This window comes from Chelonia mydas, chromosome 3 (genome assembly GCF_015237465.2).
Source record: "Chelonia mydas isolate rCheMyd1 chromosome 3, rCheMyd1.pri.v2, whole genome shotgun sequence".
NCBI lineage: Eukaryota > Metazoa > Chordata > Testudines > Cheloniidae > Chelonia > Chelonia mydas.
In genome coordinates, this window is record NC_057851.1 from 94551625 (window position 1) to 94568707 (window position 17083).

Below are 17083 nucleotides of genomic sequence, written 5' to 3' on the forward strand. Positions count from 1 at the left end.
GATACAGAACCACTGATAGAGCAGTTGAAGAATAAAGTTATTATTGGATTACTTGTTACATTAACTACTCAAAATAGAAGAGGCTGGATATTTCTTCATAAAAATTCTTCATCGTTATGTGGTCCATAGAGAAAAAGATGCCAGATTTTTCCTTGATTTCGTAGAAAGGGGGCAGCTGGCAGGGCATTCTCCACAAGGACTCCGGAATTCCCTCCTGACCCTAGTCCAAAATAGCCTAGATTTACTGACTTTCAGGGCACGTTCCAGTGCCAATTTGTTTTGCTTTAGTGAATGGTAGGTAGGCTATTGGCCAATGTAGGAAGGTGGTAAATGTGCTGCTACTTGGTAGAAAGGTGAGCTGATGGAACTGCATTTTGTTTTCATAATTGTAAATAATTGGCTGTATGCTCTGAGTCTGTCTGTGGACGCTCCTTAATTATTCTAAATCCTGAGAAAAACAAATGAATAAGATAGCACAGTTCTCTCTTTCTAGAGGATGCTCAGTGTTCTTGAGTTCTATTCAAAATTCAGCGCAGATACCTTTATTCTAACACTGGTTTTAAAGGATAATGGCTCAATAATAGAGCTCAATATAGTACATCTATATACAAGATCCTGGTTGCTGACCAACAGTGAAGCTACCAGGGACTTACAAAATCAAATGCCTGTGTCCTAGGAATGTGGAGAATTGTTTGTAACCTATGAGCAAAAATCCGCATATGTGTATGTGTTTGTTGTTTTTAAGGCAAATCAAATAGTTTAATTTAATCAAACTCATATCTACAGCAGTTCTCTGCACTGGTTTCTCAAAATAAATTACAACAGGATTTACACTTCAGGGAAAACACTAGATTTTTTTAGCCTGCTCTACTCCAGTGCTTTGACAAACTACAATAAAACCCAGAGCTTCTAAAAAGTTCGGTTCAGATCCCTTGTCTAGATCCACCCCTTCTTCAACAATGGAATTGTAATAGGTTGAAAACATTTGTTACTCCATAACTGTATATTATTACTGTATAATATTCTGTATTAGAATATCAGGTTTAGAATTCAAAACAATTGTGACAAATTGGAGAACTGGTTTGAAATCAATAGGATGGAATTCAATAATGACAGATGCAAAGTACTACACTTAGGAAGGAAAAATCGAATGCACAAACACAGAACAGGTAATCACTGATGAGGCTAGGCACTAGTATTGCAGAAAAGGATTTGGGGTTATAGTGGATCATAAATTGAATATGAATCAACAATGCGATGCAGCTGCAAAAAAGCTGCTAATATTATTCTCTTTAACAGGGACTGAAAGTTCAAAGGTTAGCAACAGCAAAAAAATACTTTCACCTCTAGGTCTCTTGTTTCAGCTGTTAGACACAATTTTGATGCAACCCAGATAGTTAAATATCTGATGGGTGTTATATGGCCTTATCAGATGCATTTCCTAGTGGACAAGTTGATAAGAACAATGAATGATCATAACCGGCGCCCATTCTGGCAGTTTCCACAGAAGAGCGAGGAAGAGAGTCAAGAATGAACTGAACTGTGACACACAGAGATTATCTTTCCAGGCAAGGATTGAGACACATTGGTAGGGTGGATCACCACCGCCTGTGCTTGACCTGTCTTGTAGATAGGGGACTCCCGTATTCAGGGCTCTCAATCCAATGTATTTTGCAAGCACTTCAAAATTTAGCAAACAGTGGTAATACTGGAGAAACAAGTATCGACCCTGCGTTGCATAAGAGAAACTGAAGATTTCCTGGACAGACGTCAGGATATGCTTCTACGGGCACAATGTTCTGAAGATTCAGAGCAGCCTGCACAGTGGGGACAGGAGAACGGTGAAGAAATTTGGCAGCATGTGACCTCCAGAAGAAGAAAGGGGAGTGTCCATGTACCAGCAGCGCAGATAAAGGTAAGCAACCGTTTCCACGTTCTCTCCATAGGTACTAATGCGGAGAGTGGACTAGATGATACATCTGAGGGAAGGGAACAGAAGGAGACTCTGCCAATTGGAAGGCATGAGATGCACTGTCCTAGGGATGGGGGTTCCACGACCACCGCTCCCAAGAGGAGGCAGCGGGTGGTGGTGGTCAGGGACTCTCTCGTCAGGGGGACTGAGTCATCTATCTGCTGCCCCCACCGGGCAAACCGAGAAGTCTGCTGCTTGCCAGGAGCTAGGATTCACGATGTGACGGAGAGACTGCCGAGACTCATCAGGTCCTCGGATCGCTACCCCTTCCTGCTTCTCCTCTTCTCTCTCGCTTCTCTCCTGCTTCTTCACCAATGATACTGCCAAGAATGACCTTGAGAGGATCACTGCGGACTACGTGGCTCTGGGAAGAAAGATAAAGCAGTTTGAGGCGCAAGTGGTGTTCTCGCCCCATCCTCCCCGTGGAAGGAAAAGGCCTGGGTAGAGATTGTCGAAGTCAACGAATGGCTACGCAGGTGGTGTCAGAGAGAAGACTTTGGATTCTTTGACCATGGGACGGTGTTCCAAGGAGGAGGAGTGCTAGGCAGAGACGGGCTCCACCTAACGAAGAGAGGGAAGAGCATCTTCGCAAGCAGGCTGGCTAACCTAGTGAGGAGGGCTTTAAACTAGGTTCACCGGGGGAAGGAGACCAAAGCCCTGAGGTAAGTGGGGACGTGGGATACCAGGAGGAAGCACGAGCAGGAGAGCATGAAAGGGGAGGGCTCCTGCCTCATACTAAGAAAGAAGGACAAACAGCAAGTTATCTCAAGTGGCTACACACAAATGCAAGGAGCCTGGGAAACAAGCAGGGAGAACTGGAAGTCCTGGCACAGTCAAGGAATTATGATGTGATTGGAATAACAGAGTCTTGGTGGGATAACTCACATGACTGGAGTACTGTCATGGATGGATATAAACTGTTCAGGAAGGACAGGCGGGGCAGAAAAGGTGGGGGAGTTGCATTGTATGTAAGAGAGCAGTATGACTGCTCAGAGCTCCGGTATGAAACTGCAGAAAAACCTGAGTGTCTTTGAATTAAGTTTAGAAGCGTGAGCAACAAGGGTGATGTCGTGGTGGGAGTCTGCTATAGACCACCGGACCAGGGGGAGGAGGTGGACGAGGCTTTCTTCCGGCAACTAATGGAAGTTACTAGATCGCAGGCCCTGGTTCTTATGGGAGACTTCAATCACCCTGATATCTGCTGGGAGAGCAATACAGTGGTGCACAGATAATCCAGGAAATTTTTGGAAAGTATAGGGGACAATTTCCTGGTGCAAGTGCTGGAGAAACCAACTAGGGGCAAAGCTCTTCTTGACCTGCTGCTCACAAACCGGGAAGAATTAGTAGGGGAAGCAAAAGTGGATGGGAACCTGGGAGGCAGTGACCATGAGATGGTCGACTTCAGGATCCCGACACGGAAGAAAGGAGAGCAGCAGAATACGGACCCTGGACTTCAGAAAAGCAGGCTTTGACTCCCTCAGGGAACTGATGGGCAGGGTCCCCTGGGAGAATAGCATGAGGGGGAAAGGAGTCCAGGAGAGCTGGCTGTATTTTAAAGAATCCTTATTGAGGTTACAGGGTCAAACCATCCCGATGTGTAGAAAGAATAGTAAATATGGCAGGTGACCTGCTTGGCTTAACAGTGAAATCCTTGCTGATCTTAAACACAAAAAAGAGACTTACAAGATGTGGAAGATTGGACAAATGACCAGGGATGAGTATATAAATATTGCTCGGGCATGCAGGAGTGAAATCAGGAAGGCCAAATCACACCTGGAGTTACAGCTAGCAAGAGATGTTAAGAGTAACAAGAAGGGTTTCTTCAGGTCTGTTAGCAATAAGAAGAAAGCCAAGGAAAGTGTGGGCCCCTTACTAAATGAGGGAGGCAACCTAGTGACAGAGGATGTGGAAAAAGCTAATCTACTCAATGCTTTTTTTGCCTCTGTCTTCACGAATAAGGTCAGCTCCCAGACTGCTGCACAGGGCAGCACAGCATGGGGAGGAGGTGACCAGCCCTCTGTGAAGAAAGAAGTGGTTTATTTAGAAAAGCTGGACGAGCACAAGTCCATGAGGCCAGCTGCGCTGCATCTGAGAATGCTAAAGGAGTTGGTGGATGTGATTGCAGAGCCATGGCCATTATCTTTGAAAATTCATGGTGATCGGGGGAGGTCCCGGATGACTGGAAAAAGGCTAATGTAGTGCCCATCTTTAAAAAAGGGAAGGAGGAGGACCCTGGAAACTACAGACCAGTCAGCCTCACCTCAGTCCCTGGAAAAATCATGGTGCAGGTCCTCAAGGAATCAATTCTGAAGCACTTAGACGAGAGGAAAGTGATCAGGAACAGTCAGCATGGATTCACCATGGGCAAGTCATGCCTGACTAATCTAATTGCCTTCTATGATGAGATAACTGGCTCTGTGGATGAGGGGAAAGCAGTGGACATGTTATTCCTTGATTTTAGCAAAGCTTTTGACACGGGCTCCCACAGTATTCTTGCCAGCAGGTTAAAGAAGTATGGGCTGGATGAATGGACTATAAGGTGGATAGAAAGCTGGCTAGATCATCGGGATCAACGGGTAGTGATCAATGGCTCCATGTGTAGTTGGTAGCCGGTATCAAGCGGAGTGCCCTAAGGGTCAGTCCTGGGGCCGTTTTTGTTCAATATCTTCATTAATGATGTGGAGGATGGTGTGGATTGCACCCTCAGCAAGTTTGCGGATGACACTAAACTGGGAGGAGTGGTAGATATGCTGGAGAGTAGGGATAGGATACAGAGGGACCTAGACAAATTAGAGGATTGGGCCAAAAGAAATCTGATGAGGTTCAACAAGGACAAGTGCAGAGTCCTGCACTTAGGACGGAAGAATCCCATGCACCGCTACAGACTAGGGACCGAAAGGATAGGCAGCAGCTCTGCAGAAAAGGACCTAGGGGTTACAGTGGATGAGAAGCTGGATATGAGTCACCAGTGTGCCCTTTTTGCCAAGAAGGCCAATGGCATTTTGGGCTGTATAAGTAGGGGCACTGCCAGCAGATCGAGGGACGTGATCATTCCCCTCTATTTGACATTGGTGAGGCCTCATCTGGAGTACTGTGTCCCGTTTTGGGCCCCACACTACAAGAAGGATGTGGAAAAATTGGAAAATGTCCAACGGGGGGCAAAAAAAATGATTAGGGGACTGGAACACACGACTTATGAGGAGAGGTTGAGGGAACTGGGGATGTTTAGTCTACGGAAGAGAAGAATGAGGGAGGATTTGATAGCTGCTTTCAACTACCTGAACGGGGATTCCAAAGAGGATGGATCTAGACTGTTCTCAGTGGTAGCTGATGACAGAACAAGGAGTAATGGTCTCAAGTTGCAGTGGGGGAGGTTTAGGTTGGATATTAGGAAACACTATTTCTCTAGGAGGGTGGTGAAACACTGGAATGCATTACCTAGGGAGGTGGTGGAATCTCCTTCCTTAAAAGTTTTTAAGGTCAGGCTTGACAAAGCCGTGGCTGGGATGATTTAGTTGGGGATTGGTCCTGCTTTGAGTAGGGGGTTGGACTAGATGACCTCCTGAGGTCCCTTCCAACTCTGATATTCTATGATTCTACAGTGGCAGCGGTGAGGCAAAGTTATGAAGGATTAAGATGTGAAATTCTGTCTCCTGGGTTGCATGGTGATCAAGTAGCTGCAAACAGACAGGGAACTAGCCAGCAGCCTCTCTAAATCTTGGAGAACTGTCAAATTCTAATCCAGTCTGTTTAGATCTTTATCAAGGACAGGAAGTGAGAGACTCTAAAGAACTAAGTTAGATAACTAAACAGAGAATGTCTTCATATCTACAAAATAATGGTAAGAATGTCTTGAATTACCAGCATTTCTAGGATTCATTAAACTCTCATGGAATGCAATCTGCTCACTTTAAAACAGGCAGAATATTCAGGTTTCACAGATACTGAGGAATTATGAAACAGGCTTAGACTGAGGTTTGCTCAGTGGAGGCCTTGTCCACACTACACAATTAAGTCAACCTATCTGAGGTCGACGTACAGCCACTGCAGTAACTACTGTGGTTTTTCATGTCCACACTACCCTCCTTCTGCCGGTGGTGCATGTCCTCACCCGGAAAGCTTCACCGACTTAAGTGGGGCAGTGTGGGGGAATGACAGCCCGCACTGTGAGCCCCGCTGCTGGGCACCGACAGCCTGGTGCCGAGTGCTGACAGAAGCTGTGAGCTCCGCGTGGAGATCACAGCCCGTGCCGTGAGTGCTTGGCAGCAGGGCTCCATACTGTGAGCTCCACGTGGTGCTGACATGCAATATAAGTAATGCAGTGTTTACACAGACATTGCATAGCCCTACCTCCATCGCGCTACTCGTCTCATGGATGTGGAGTTATTAGGTCAGTGTAGTGGGGGACTTACATCCACGGGAGCAACCCTGTAGTGTAGACACTTACAGAGTTAGATCAACATAAGTTGTCTTACGCCAGCCTAACTGTAGCGTAGACCAGGCCTAAGTGTTTCCTAATGTAATCAATCAGGCAAACAATTAAACACCAAACACTGTTCACATACATAAAAGGCATACATTTTTTTAAATGCTGTGGTCAGCATATACCCTTATGAAACAACTACCTAATACACTTTTGAAATGCCACAGGAATTAATCATAGACATTTTTTCAGGATGGGACAAATGGTAGCCATTTCACAATCATGGCCCTAACCAGTAGGAAATTCCTATGTCAATGATTACTGGAAAATAGTCAGAGATAAAGTAGCTAATAATGTGGTTTTTCTGTCACTGCTCAATGTTCTCAATGCCAAGGGATACAACTGAAAAATCTGTATTCTAGCCAGACCATAACTGGTGGTTTATGTCTCCCTAACTCTCTCAGCACTTTGGAATACCATATTTTGAAAGTGAGATATGGACAGGGATGCAAAGAGGGTAGGGATGTAAGAAAAAAAAAAAAGGAAAGGAAAGGAATGCTGAAAGAAAAGGTGAGGGAGTAAGGGGAGGGAATTAAACAAGAAAGATGAGAGAATAGAAGATGGCAGACATTTTATTTTTTATCACTTATCACAAGTACTAGCAAATGGCAATACTGAAACAAAAGATCAGTTTAGTAGTATGTCCACATTAACGGAATCAAATGCTACCTATCACACTGAAAAGTCTGAAGATAGGAAGCTCTGGTACTTTTTGTAATGTCTAAATTCTTACATTTATGACTCTGTGTCCACCTCTGTTGACCCCAATGGAAGTAGCACATTCAGTGCCCAATCTGATCCATGCTAGAAAATCCTCATTTCTGCTGTCACAGGTATAGTATTTTAAACAACTTAATGTTAGCACATTTCTGTGCCTTGCAGCTGTGGCTTCCTTCCTGTCATGGTGGGCCCAGACCCAGAACTAAAGTTTATCAAACCTTCATCCTAGAGCCATCATTTCCTTCCTACAACCACCGAAATCTCCATTGTTCCCACCGCTGTACTGCTTCTACAGTTACCATTGCAAGTAGCTTCTCTTAAAGCAATAGAGAAATAAGTCACTCAGTTAAAGCCATGTGTGTTACAGTCACAAAGTCCCATAGCACCCAGGCATAACACACTACCAAAATGTTGCTACATTGCTCTGAGTAGCAAAAAAAATTCAAAAGTTCATTCTTTTAACTCCAGAGCTCCTATGTAGACTATTGTCAATGTGCAGCACAACATAATATGGTGCCATAGGGTTACTTTTATTTATTCTTATTCTCTGGTTCTGGTAAAGAATGTGAAAGAATGTCTAAGAATGTGAAAATGCTTATAAGCAGATAGAAAATGCCTAACAATTTGCTTAAAAACATTTGAAAATCAAGGAAAGCTAATACTGATTAATATTTGGACTCAAAATACAGTAATACATAATGTATAGGGGTTGATTATTTTAAAATACACTGAAGTCAAGCATTAGGTTTGTGCTTCAAAAGTTTAATATGTACAAAACCAAATCAAGTTTAATAATGGAATTTGTGTGTCTGCAAGATGCAGTTGACTATGCAACTTGTTTAAAAATAAAATGTCCCTGAGGAAGTTATTGGATTCACTCAAAATGCAATCTGATTTACCCAAAAGCAGTAAATGGTGGGTTCTGCTTAAAAATGCAATAATAAATCCCACATTCTCTGAACACTGGGAGTAGGTGCAAAAAACCTGGAATTACTTGTGCTTATAACCATTTCAGAACACAATGCACTCAGTGCTCTCTAGCAACATTAAATGGCTCAGCTTCCGTTGATGGACAGTTTTATAAAGGAGATTAGAGATAGGAACAAATCTAATGCGGAGTGCAATCTTCACCACAGTACCATGGCAAGGTGATTTCTGGCTCTTGCTCTTCATTACTTGTGATTATATGATGTATAAATCAGAGTAATTTGATTTCACATTGCTCACCTCAGGGAATACTTCAAGTATCAAAGGTATTAGGTAATTTAGAGTTTACTGTTGAGGAAATCCTAAAGGAATCCTCGAGTTGAGGAGACCAGCATGTAATGAACAAGAGGCAAACACAGCTCTCCCATCAGTATTCCTAAAATTAAATGTGTGGCAAATATACCCTCTGAAATCAATTTGAATAAAGTAGCGTTATTTATGCATATCCGATGGGTTCAGATGCCCAGGCCATTTAATGAATTCCACAGCTACTGGGATCAATTAAATAAAAATCCTTTACTCAGACCAGTGTTTGGAAAGCTGGTGGATCCCATCATATTCATACCAATCTCATTTACATGACCATGACTGGACTACTGGTCTTGCATCTGGAACTCAAAGTGCTTTTGAGCAGTGGCTCTTGTTTTAATTACATTTACTGTTATTTCATACTGGTCCATTCAACTAGCTGTGGATCATATATTTCTTGTTGTTAAAATAATTCTAGTTATGGTTTACTGGTATGATCTTAAATGTGAACAGGGAAAATCCACGATGGTGGCATTCTGAAATTCCATTTCCTCCTCTGGATGGCTCAACAGCTCAATAAAACTTTCCCCTGCATGAGATTAAAAATGTCATGCAAAAGTGCTTGAAGTCACAAAACTTAAGGTGATCTCCTTTTGTTCTCGAACCTTTTGAATGAAATTAGGGAATGTTTGAATGTTTTCTACTTTTAGACATTGCATAAACCTCAAACACACGTAGCAATGGTGCCCCCGCCCCCCAACATTATATGAGCACTGATGTAAAAATAACTACGCCAGTGTGAAAAACTGGATGTTTAAATAGGGGGCTCTCGAGTAGAAGAAGGGAGGTTATATTACTTCTGGATTTGGCACTACAGCCACCACTACTGGAATATTATATCCACAATGCAAGAAGGATGTTGTGACACAAGAATGATTAAAAGACTGGAAAACCTGCCCTACAGTGAGAGACTAAAGAAGCTTGACTTGTTTAACATAACCAAGGAGAAGACTGAAGGGTAACTTGATCAGTGTCAGTAAATATCTACATGGGGATCAATAATTTGATAATCTAGCAGACAATCAAACTAGCAGTCAAAAGTATAACAAAATCCAATTGCTGGAAGTTGAAACAAGACAAATTCAGACTACAAATAAGCATGATTTTTTAACAGTCATGGTAACTGACCATTGGAACAACTTACAAAGAGTTGTGGTGGATTCTCCATCACTGGCAATTTTTAAATCAAGATTGTACTTTTAAAAAATATTCTCTAGTTCAAACAGGAATTAAATCAGGGAAATTCCAATCCCTATGTTTTAGAGGTGGTCAGACTAGATGATCACAATAGTCCCTTCTGGCTTTGGAATCTATTATATATTCATGTAGCTGCAATATCAAAAAGCTTCACATATTTGAGAATCAATCAGTAACTCAGAAGCATCTTTCAATTTTCTAATTAAAAAAAATCTCTACCCTCTCTCCCTCTTGGTGCAAAGCATCCTTGTATTTACTGCTACGGGAAGAGTGTCAAATCCTACAAATTTTCATTTAAGATCAGAAGTAAGATCAGTCACAATTTTAAGGACAACTGCAGTGTATTCATATTTATAGCCTCTAAGGATCCAAAGCACACTGACTTCTTCTCTGGCTCTTAATTTAGTTTGTTTTCCTTTGCGGCTGACAATTTAAAATGGTAAAATTCATGCTGGTGAAAGTTCACTTCAAATTTTTGCACATTCATACTTCAAAATGTATGGAAATCCAAAATGTGACTGATCAGTAAAATACTTCTTAGTTTTAAGAGGCATTGGCTGATTCTGCAGCTGAGGTATGTACACTCAATCATCCTTTATTCATCCATTTGTCAATACTTTGGTTAAGCAGGTTCAAGTATCATTAATTCCTTATAATTTGTACAGTGATAAGTATGTTCAGTGCTGTGTAACAGTTGAACTTTGCCCCCAAAATTAATTTTGGTAACTTGCTCATTCTCTTTTACAAATTACATGCAGAACTGTTGCTGATGTTAAACTTACATTGTAACACACATTCTTCTTTCTCCTCCCCTTTCCTAATCAAGAAAACTATTCCCTCATATCCTGAAAAATTTACATTGCAGCTAAGGAAGTTACAAGACTGCCTTTTTCCCCCCTGGTTAGTGACTTGGTAGGGAGTTGTAAGACTGAAATTGGAGATTGTGTATATTACTACCCAGATCTGAAAACTACTATGACTGAGAACTCTTTTCGTTGAGGATGGGGTTGAGAAGGGATGCAGTGAGGTCACAGGGAGAACTCATGCTGAGGCTGTGAGTGTAATGGGATAAAGAAGACAGAAGAGGGGGTCAGGGTCACAGTGTCAGAGTCCCCATGTAATTCAAGACGTTAATCTTACTTATTTCAATACTGCAACCACTAAATAACCCTCTCACCTTACCCTAACATTTTTTTCAAGATATACCAAAGGTAGTGTGGTGCTTTAGAGGTAACGAGGCAACATCTTGTAGAGGAATTCGTGCGCCAATCAGCTCATTTTGTTATGTAAGATGATGTGTCCAAAATATTTTCTGAGTATAGGAAAATGAAGACACTTCAATTTGAATTCAGTGACCCTTATTAGTTTGTTATCGATACAGAAAATGAGTTAATCAATGGTTACAGGAATGGTGCATCACTGGAAACCCTTTGAACAAAATTCATGGCATGCAACATATTAATAGGATTCACATTATGGGAAAGTGAAAATATTAGTCACTAGAATAAATTTCACTAAGAAAGTTAAATTAAAGATTAAATTTTTCAGGGATATGCACTTCTTTAAATAACAAAGTACGATATAGCTAGCAATACGAAGATATATTTCTCCCATCTCTATATCGTAAAACAACAGCGTGTAAAGTACAGCTGCAAACTGACAGATCACATAGTCCATAAGGCAAAACAGGAAGATTAGTTTCAACCAGTCCTTTGAACTAGGTAACAACGGACTGCATTTCAGAAACATTGTTTTGACCCCTGAACTTAAAGTAGGGTGCAAGTCCATTTCACAGGTGAAATGTTCCTTGATTTTATATGGATTTTTTAAAGTCATTTTAAAAAAAATCTTTTCACAAAGTTCAACATCAAGGCCCAATTTGACTGGCTACATTCAGGATGCTTAAAGTCACAAGAGATGGCACTGAGAGCTGCACAAAACTTTGTAACAAAATCTCGTTCAAATTTACTGAATTCACAGTGGATGCACTGGTTCTGTTGGCAACATACTGGGCACTGTGCAACACTTGTGATTTCCCTGTGAATGTATTCATTTTAGTGAAATAAAATACTCTAGTTGGAAAAGTTGAATATGCATCTCTGGGGGCTATGAGCTAAAACAAACTAAAGAGATTAACCAAGTTATTCTCCCATATGTTTAAGACAGTCTGATATATTAACAAATTTAAAAAATATAAATACATTTTAAGTGTGAAAGTATTTTCCTCTCAAGGACCTCAAACTATATAGTTAATTTTACCCTAGAAAGCATGGCAGAAGTTTAAACTGATGGAAAATATACTACTTTTAATTGCACTTTCAGTGGGTATAGTGCTGACATCGCTGGCAATCCTGGTGCTCCAAGAGGACTTGATTTAGCCATGGTTATGCAGCCAATAATCATACTAGTGAGCCACAGTCTCACTGGATTTTTATTACAGGAGAGAAGGTCACACAAGCAGTCACCTGATGGGAATCTTGCCGTTGTGCATGTTGCTGTGAGATCAACTGACAGGGGATGATAAAGCAGACAGCAATCTTCCATGTCACTTCCCCTACCACATCACCCAACTGAGTCAATTCCACATTGTGTAGAACAGCCTTCGTGATACATTATGAAAGAGGCTGTTTACCCCCTTTACCACTTCCTGAAATTTTCTAGGATACTTCAGAACCTTTTAAAATTCTCCCCTTGCCTAAATCACAGCAATATATCCATATTGGTACAAAAATATTTGTTCATGCAAATAATTTATTTCAGTTCAAACATTTAATTTTGTACGATAAACAAAAGAAAGCTAACACTGATTTATTTTTTTGCAGAAGACTTAGCTCATCATTTAACGTCCTTACTTTTATTATCTTAATTCATTTGAAGAAAATATTATACTAATTTGTCTTGAGAAGTACATGTTCCTTTCCATGTTCTCTAGAAAACGTTTTGTGGAGACTACATAATAAGAGGTAAACACACCACAAGCTTTTACCTGAACCAATCATTGAAGTGATGGAAAAATGCTACTGTGAATTGAACCTGCCCAATTTGTTCAGACCCAAAGTTGATTTGATGTTGTACATTACTGTGTGATAAGTATATAAGAACATGAGAATGGCCATACCGGGTCAGATCAAAGGTCTCTCTGGCCAGTATCCTGTCTTCAGACAGTGGCCAGCGCCAGGTGCCCCAGAGGGAATGAACACAACAGATTAACATCAAGTGATCCATGCCCTGTTGCTCATTCCCAGCTTCTGGCAAACAGAGGGTAGGGACACCATCCCTGGGCATCCTGGCTAATAGCCATTGATGGACCTATCCTCCATGAATTTGTCCAATTCTTTTTTAAACCCTGTTATAGTCTTGGCCTTCACAACATCCTCTGGCAAAGAGTTCCACAGGTTGACTGTGCACTGAGTGAAGAAATACGTCCTTTTGTTTGTTTTAAACCTGCTGTCTATTAATTTCATTTGTTGACCCCGAGTTCTTGTGTTATGCGAAGGAATAAATAACACTTCTTTAATTTACTTTCTCCACACCAGACCTCTATCATATCCCCCCTTAGTCATCTCTTTTCCAAGCTGAAAAGTCCCAGGCTTATTAATCTCTCCTTATACGGAAGCCGTTCCATACGCCTAATAATTTTTGTTGTCCTTTTCTGAACCTTTTCCAATTCCAGTACATCTTTTTTTGAGATGGGGCAACCACATCTGCACGCAGTATTCATGGATTTATATAGAGGAAATATGGTATTTTCTGTCTTATTATCTATCCCTTTCTTAAAGATTCCCAACTTTTTGACTGCTGCTGCACACTGAGTGGATGTTTTCAGAGAAATATCCACAATGACTCCAAGATCTCTTTCTTGAGTGGTAACAGCTAATTTGGTTCCCATCATTTTATATATATAGTTGCGATTATGTTTTCCAATGTGCATGACTTTGCATTTATCAATATTGAGTAGCGCTAGGCTTCAAAGGAGTTCTGTTCCAGCATTCAGAATTCTTTATTGTTTATGCTGCTAGAATCTAGCAAACCACTTCCTGCTGTTGACACAATCGAGTAACTTTGGAATGAGTGGTTATAAATACAGTCAGAGCAGGGGATACTAATCAGATGTACTCTAAATCCTCATTTGAAGATGAAATAATTTCTTGAATGGACACTTTGTAATTATGCTGCCATGTGTGGGGTCAGTATGATTGACTCTGGCAGCTCTCAACTCAATCTCATACTTGGCTATCACTTGATATTAAAAAAATTAAAGCCTTCTTCAAATCAACCCTCCCCATGACTATCCACAAGTCACTGAGCTCTTATTTATGTATATTTACTAGCATCTCTCAATTTGAATAAAAAAAAAACACACCCAGCTCTCCAATACCTGTCACCATGACAGACAGATTTAAACAAAAAGAAAAGGAGTACTTGTGGCACCTTAGAGACTAACCAATTTATTTGGGCATAAGCTTTCGTGAGCTACAGCTCACTTCATTGGATGCAACAAGTGTACTTTCAACACTTGAGTCCATGCTGACTAGCTTCTTCCAGTTCTCCAGTTGTTCACAAGGACAAGACTCTGGAGAATACAAACTACTGAAATGAGCTTTACTTATTTTGTCTAAATTCTGCTTACTCCTGGAACAGTATTCTCCTGGCGAAACACCAAAACATAAGAAGTGGCAACTGATTACACGGTAAGAGATCCAGGTGAGTCAAAATATTTTGCTGCCAATATAACTGGGCACAAGTACAAATACTGCCTAACAGAAATACCGTATTTCATTTGGTCTGAAGCAAGCAAAACATCCCTTTTTCTTGGAGAGGGAAAAACCTCTTACCTTTCGTAGCTATTCGAACACACTGAGTTTTAGTTTCCTGTTGAGGGGGGAAAATTAAAGAAAATATAGTCAATTTCATATTTCAATTTCTCCCACTTCACAAACAGCATTAGTACTATAGATTAGTATTGCATAGGATACTGAACAGCTCTAGGAATATTAGTGGAGACTGAGGAGTAAACGAATTTTGTCTCTACAGAGCTGGTAATCTGAGTAAAATTGTTAACCAAGTCCTAAACTCTCTAGATTTATAGGTATTTTACCACAAAAGGACTTGCACATATTTTATTTATATACACACACAAATTGTATCTATTTTTTTCCACCAGTGGTTCATGCAGTGCATGAGATCACTCAAAAGTCAGAGAAATGAATTGGTTATACACACTGGGTAAGAGGCAGTTTCAATCTTAACTGAATTTCTTGGCCTTCTTGTGTAATCTCTCTCTTTAAGTGTAATAAGATGTTTTAAAACTAATATAAGAAACAAGAAAAAGTTATATAAGTTTGTGTCATGGGATGTAACTGGCTCCTTAAAGCCATTTAGGTCTGTTTTAACAAGTAATTAGACAATGACTAAATCCATTTTAATCCAACAAGGTCTGTATTTTTTTTCCCCAAAGCAGCATTTCTTTGCTGGGATCTATGTCATTGCCTTCAGGATTCCTTCTTTCTTTTCTAGACCCCTCTCACACACCCAAAAAACCCACAAACAAACATAAGCACACACAAGAATTATTTAACTCAGAATGCCTAAGCCAACTGCTTTGAAAAGCTGTGATGTAGAAATTAATAAAGAGAGGTCCTGAGCTAAAAATTTACATGACATGTTTCAATCAAGAGGCATTTTTCAGCTCAGATAAAAGCTCCACTGAGCTGATATTGGAAATGTCAATATAACCTTAACTAAGGAGCATCTTCTTTAGGTATTGCTAATGTATCTGCATTTAAACTCTCTGCAGCAACCATTGTGTAATGTAGGTCCCAACCCAGAGGAGCACTTTCGCACACACCTAATTTTAAGCATGTGAGTAATCGCACTGATTTAAAGTTTAGCACGTGCTGAAATATTTTGCAGGGTCAGGGTCACAGGGTACAATGGTATTCTATGTATGTTGTGGTAAAACTGAGAGATACCAGCAACTGGAAACAAAACTAATGAAAACTGTGAGCCCAAATCTGTCCCAAGCTTTTATATCATACCAGAGAAGACCATTTCACAAACACACAGAGCCTCTCTCCAACTGAAGATCAAATTTTTGAAAAAATAGTCTCTCTCACCCCTTTTGGTCATAAACTGTCAAAATACAGAAACTGAAACATGGATCTGTTTGGGGTTTTTTTTTGTTTGTATTGGTTCTGTTTATATTTTTCAATCATTACATACTGTATGAAATATCAATTTCCTCAAGAACCTAGTTTAGTTGTTGGAAGCCAACAAAGCTGTTAGATGGGTGAATGGAGAAGGTGAGGGAAATGTGTATGGATGTGTGACAGTAAGCTTTCCTTTCTTTTTGTTTGCCTCGATTAAGTCTAGCAAGAGAAAAGGCTTGTCTCATCAGAAAATTCCACCAGCTCCAGAGTAGCTCCAGTGTGCAATTTCATTAGATATTGAATTTGTTTCTACCCTTATATGATGAAGGGGCAATTTTCATAATTATAGGTATAGGTGAGACTTCATTCAAAAGACTCAATGGCAGATTTAGTCAATAGCCGTGATTTCTTTATTATTAGCCACAGCAGAAATCCAAATAGAAAGGTATAAATGGTTACTTCTTTCAGAAGGACCTGGTGAAGATCATTTGCCTTTAATCTAGCTGCATATCCCGGCAATTTCCCTTAATCCCCCTGCACAGCTGATACAGGGGCCCTATACCCAGAATGTAGCAATTTCCTACAGAACTATACTTATCTAAAATGTAATTCATAAATTGAATATTTAAATACCTCAAGTTACTGTGCTGAACACAGTCCCCCACACCCATATTTTAGTTTACAAAAGAAAATCATTCAATGATAACAGCATGAGGTTTGAAAAGTCATGTTGTTTTTCACACCTGGAACCCTCTTCAGAGTTTAGCTTCCTGTCATTTTGTTCTTTTCAATATACATTCAGAATCAGCAGCAGTGCTCAACAACTGTGTCAAAAATGAAGTGAGGAGGCAATGGAAGCAATCCAAAGCCATACCCTTAACTACTGCACAGTAGTCAAACAATCAAAGCAGAGTGGTGTATAAAGATGCTCAGAAACATACCATAGGCATGGGGTTACTTCACAATCAGTGGATTTTTCCTTTTTATTTGATGTTTGGTGTAAGAATCCTGAAAAGTTGACATTGTTTTACTATCCTGCTGAACAAAGTAAGTTCTCTTTGTGCTGCAGTAATTTAATCTTGTGAAGTGTGCAAGTATTGAGAGTTAGGAGAAGAATAATGGATGTTATTTACAGAGGAGGCAGAATCACACAGCTGAAATTATTTCACTCAAACTATTACTGAGATTTAATAAATTTTCAGCTAGTAACAGTTACTAAGAAGCAGGCATAGTGTGAAATATGAATGGCTCAAAGCCATACTGTTA

At 40.3% G+C, this 17083-nt stretch overlaps 1 protein-coding gene across 20 annotated transcripts in view; it reads right to left on the bottom strand.

The window, feature by feature from the left end:
- The window catches only part of PTPRK (protein tyrosine phosphatase receptor type K), a 577439-nt gene that overhangs the window by 73330 nt on the left and 487026 nt on the right, over positions 1-17083 (bottom strand). For all 20 annotated transcript variants that reach the window (XM_037894772.2, XM_043542882.1, XM_037894762.2 and 17 more), the window contains exon 13: positions 14504-14540. In XM_037894772.2, coding sequence (XP_037750700.1) covers positions 14504-14540 — 37 coding nt within the window. The remainder of the gene's footprint in view (positions 1-14503; positions 14541-17083) is intronic.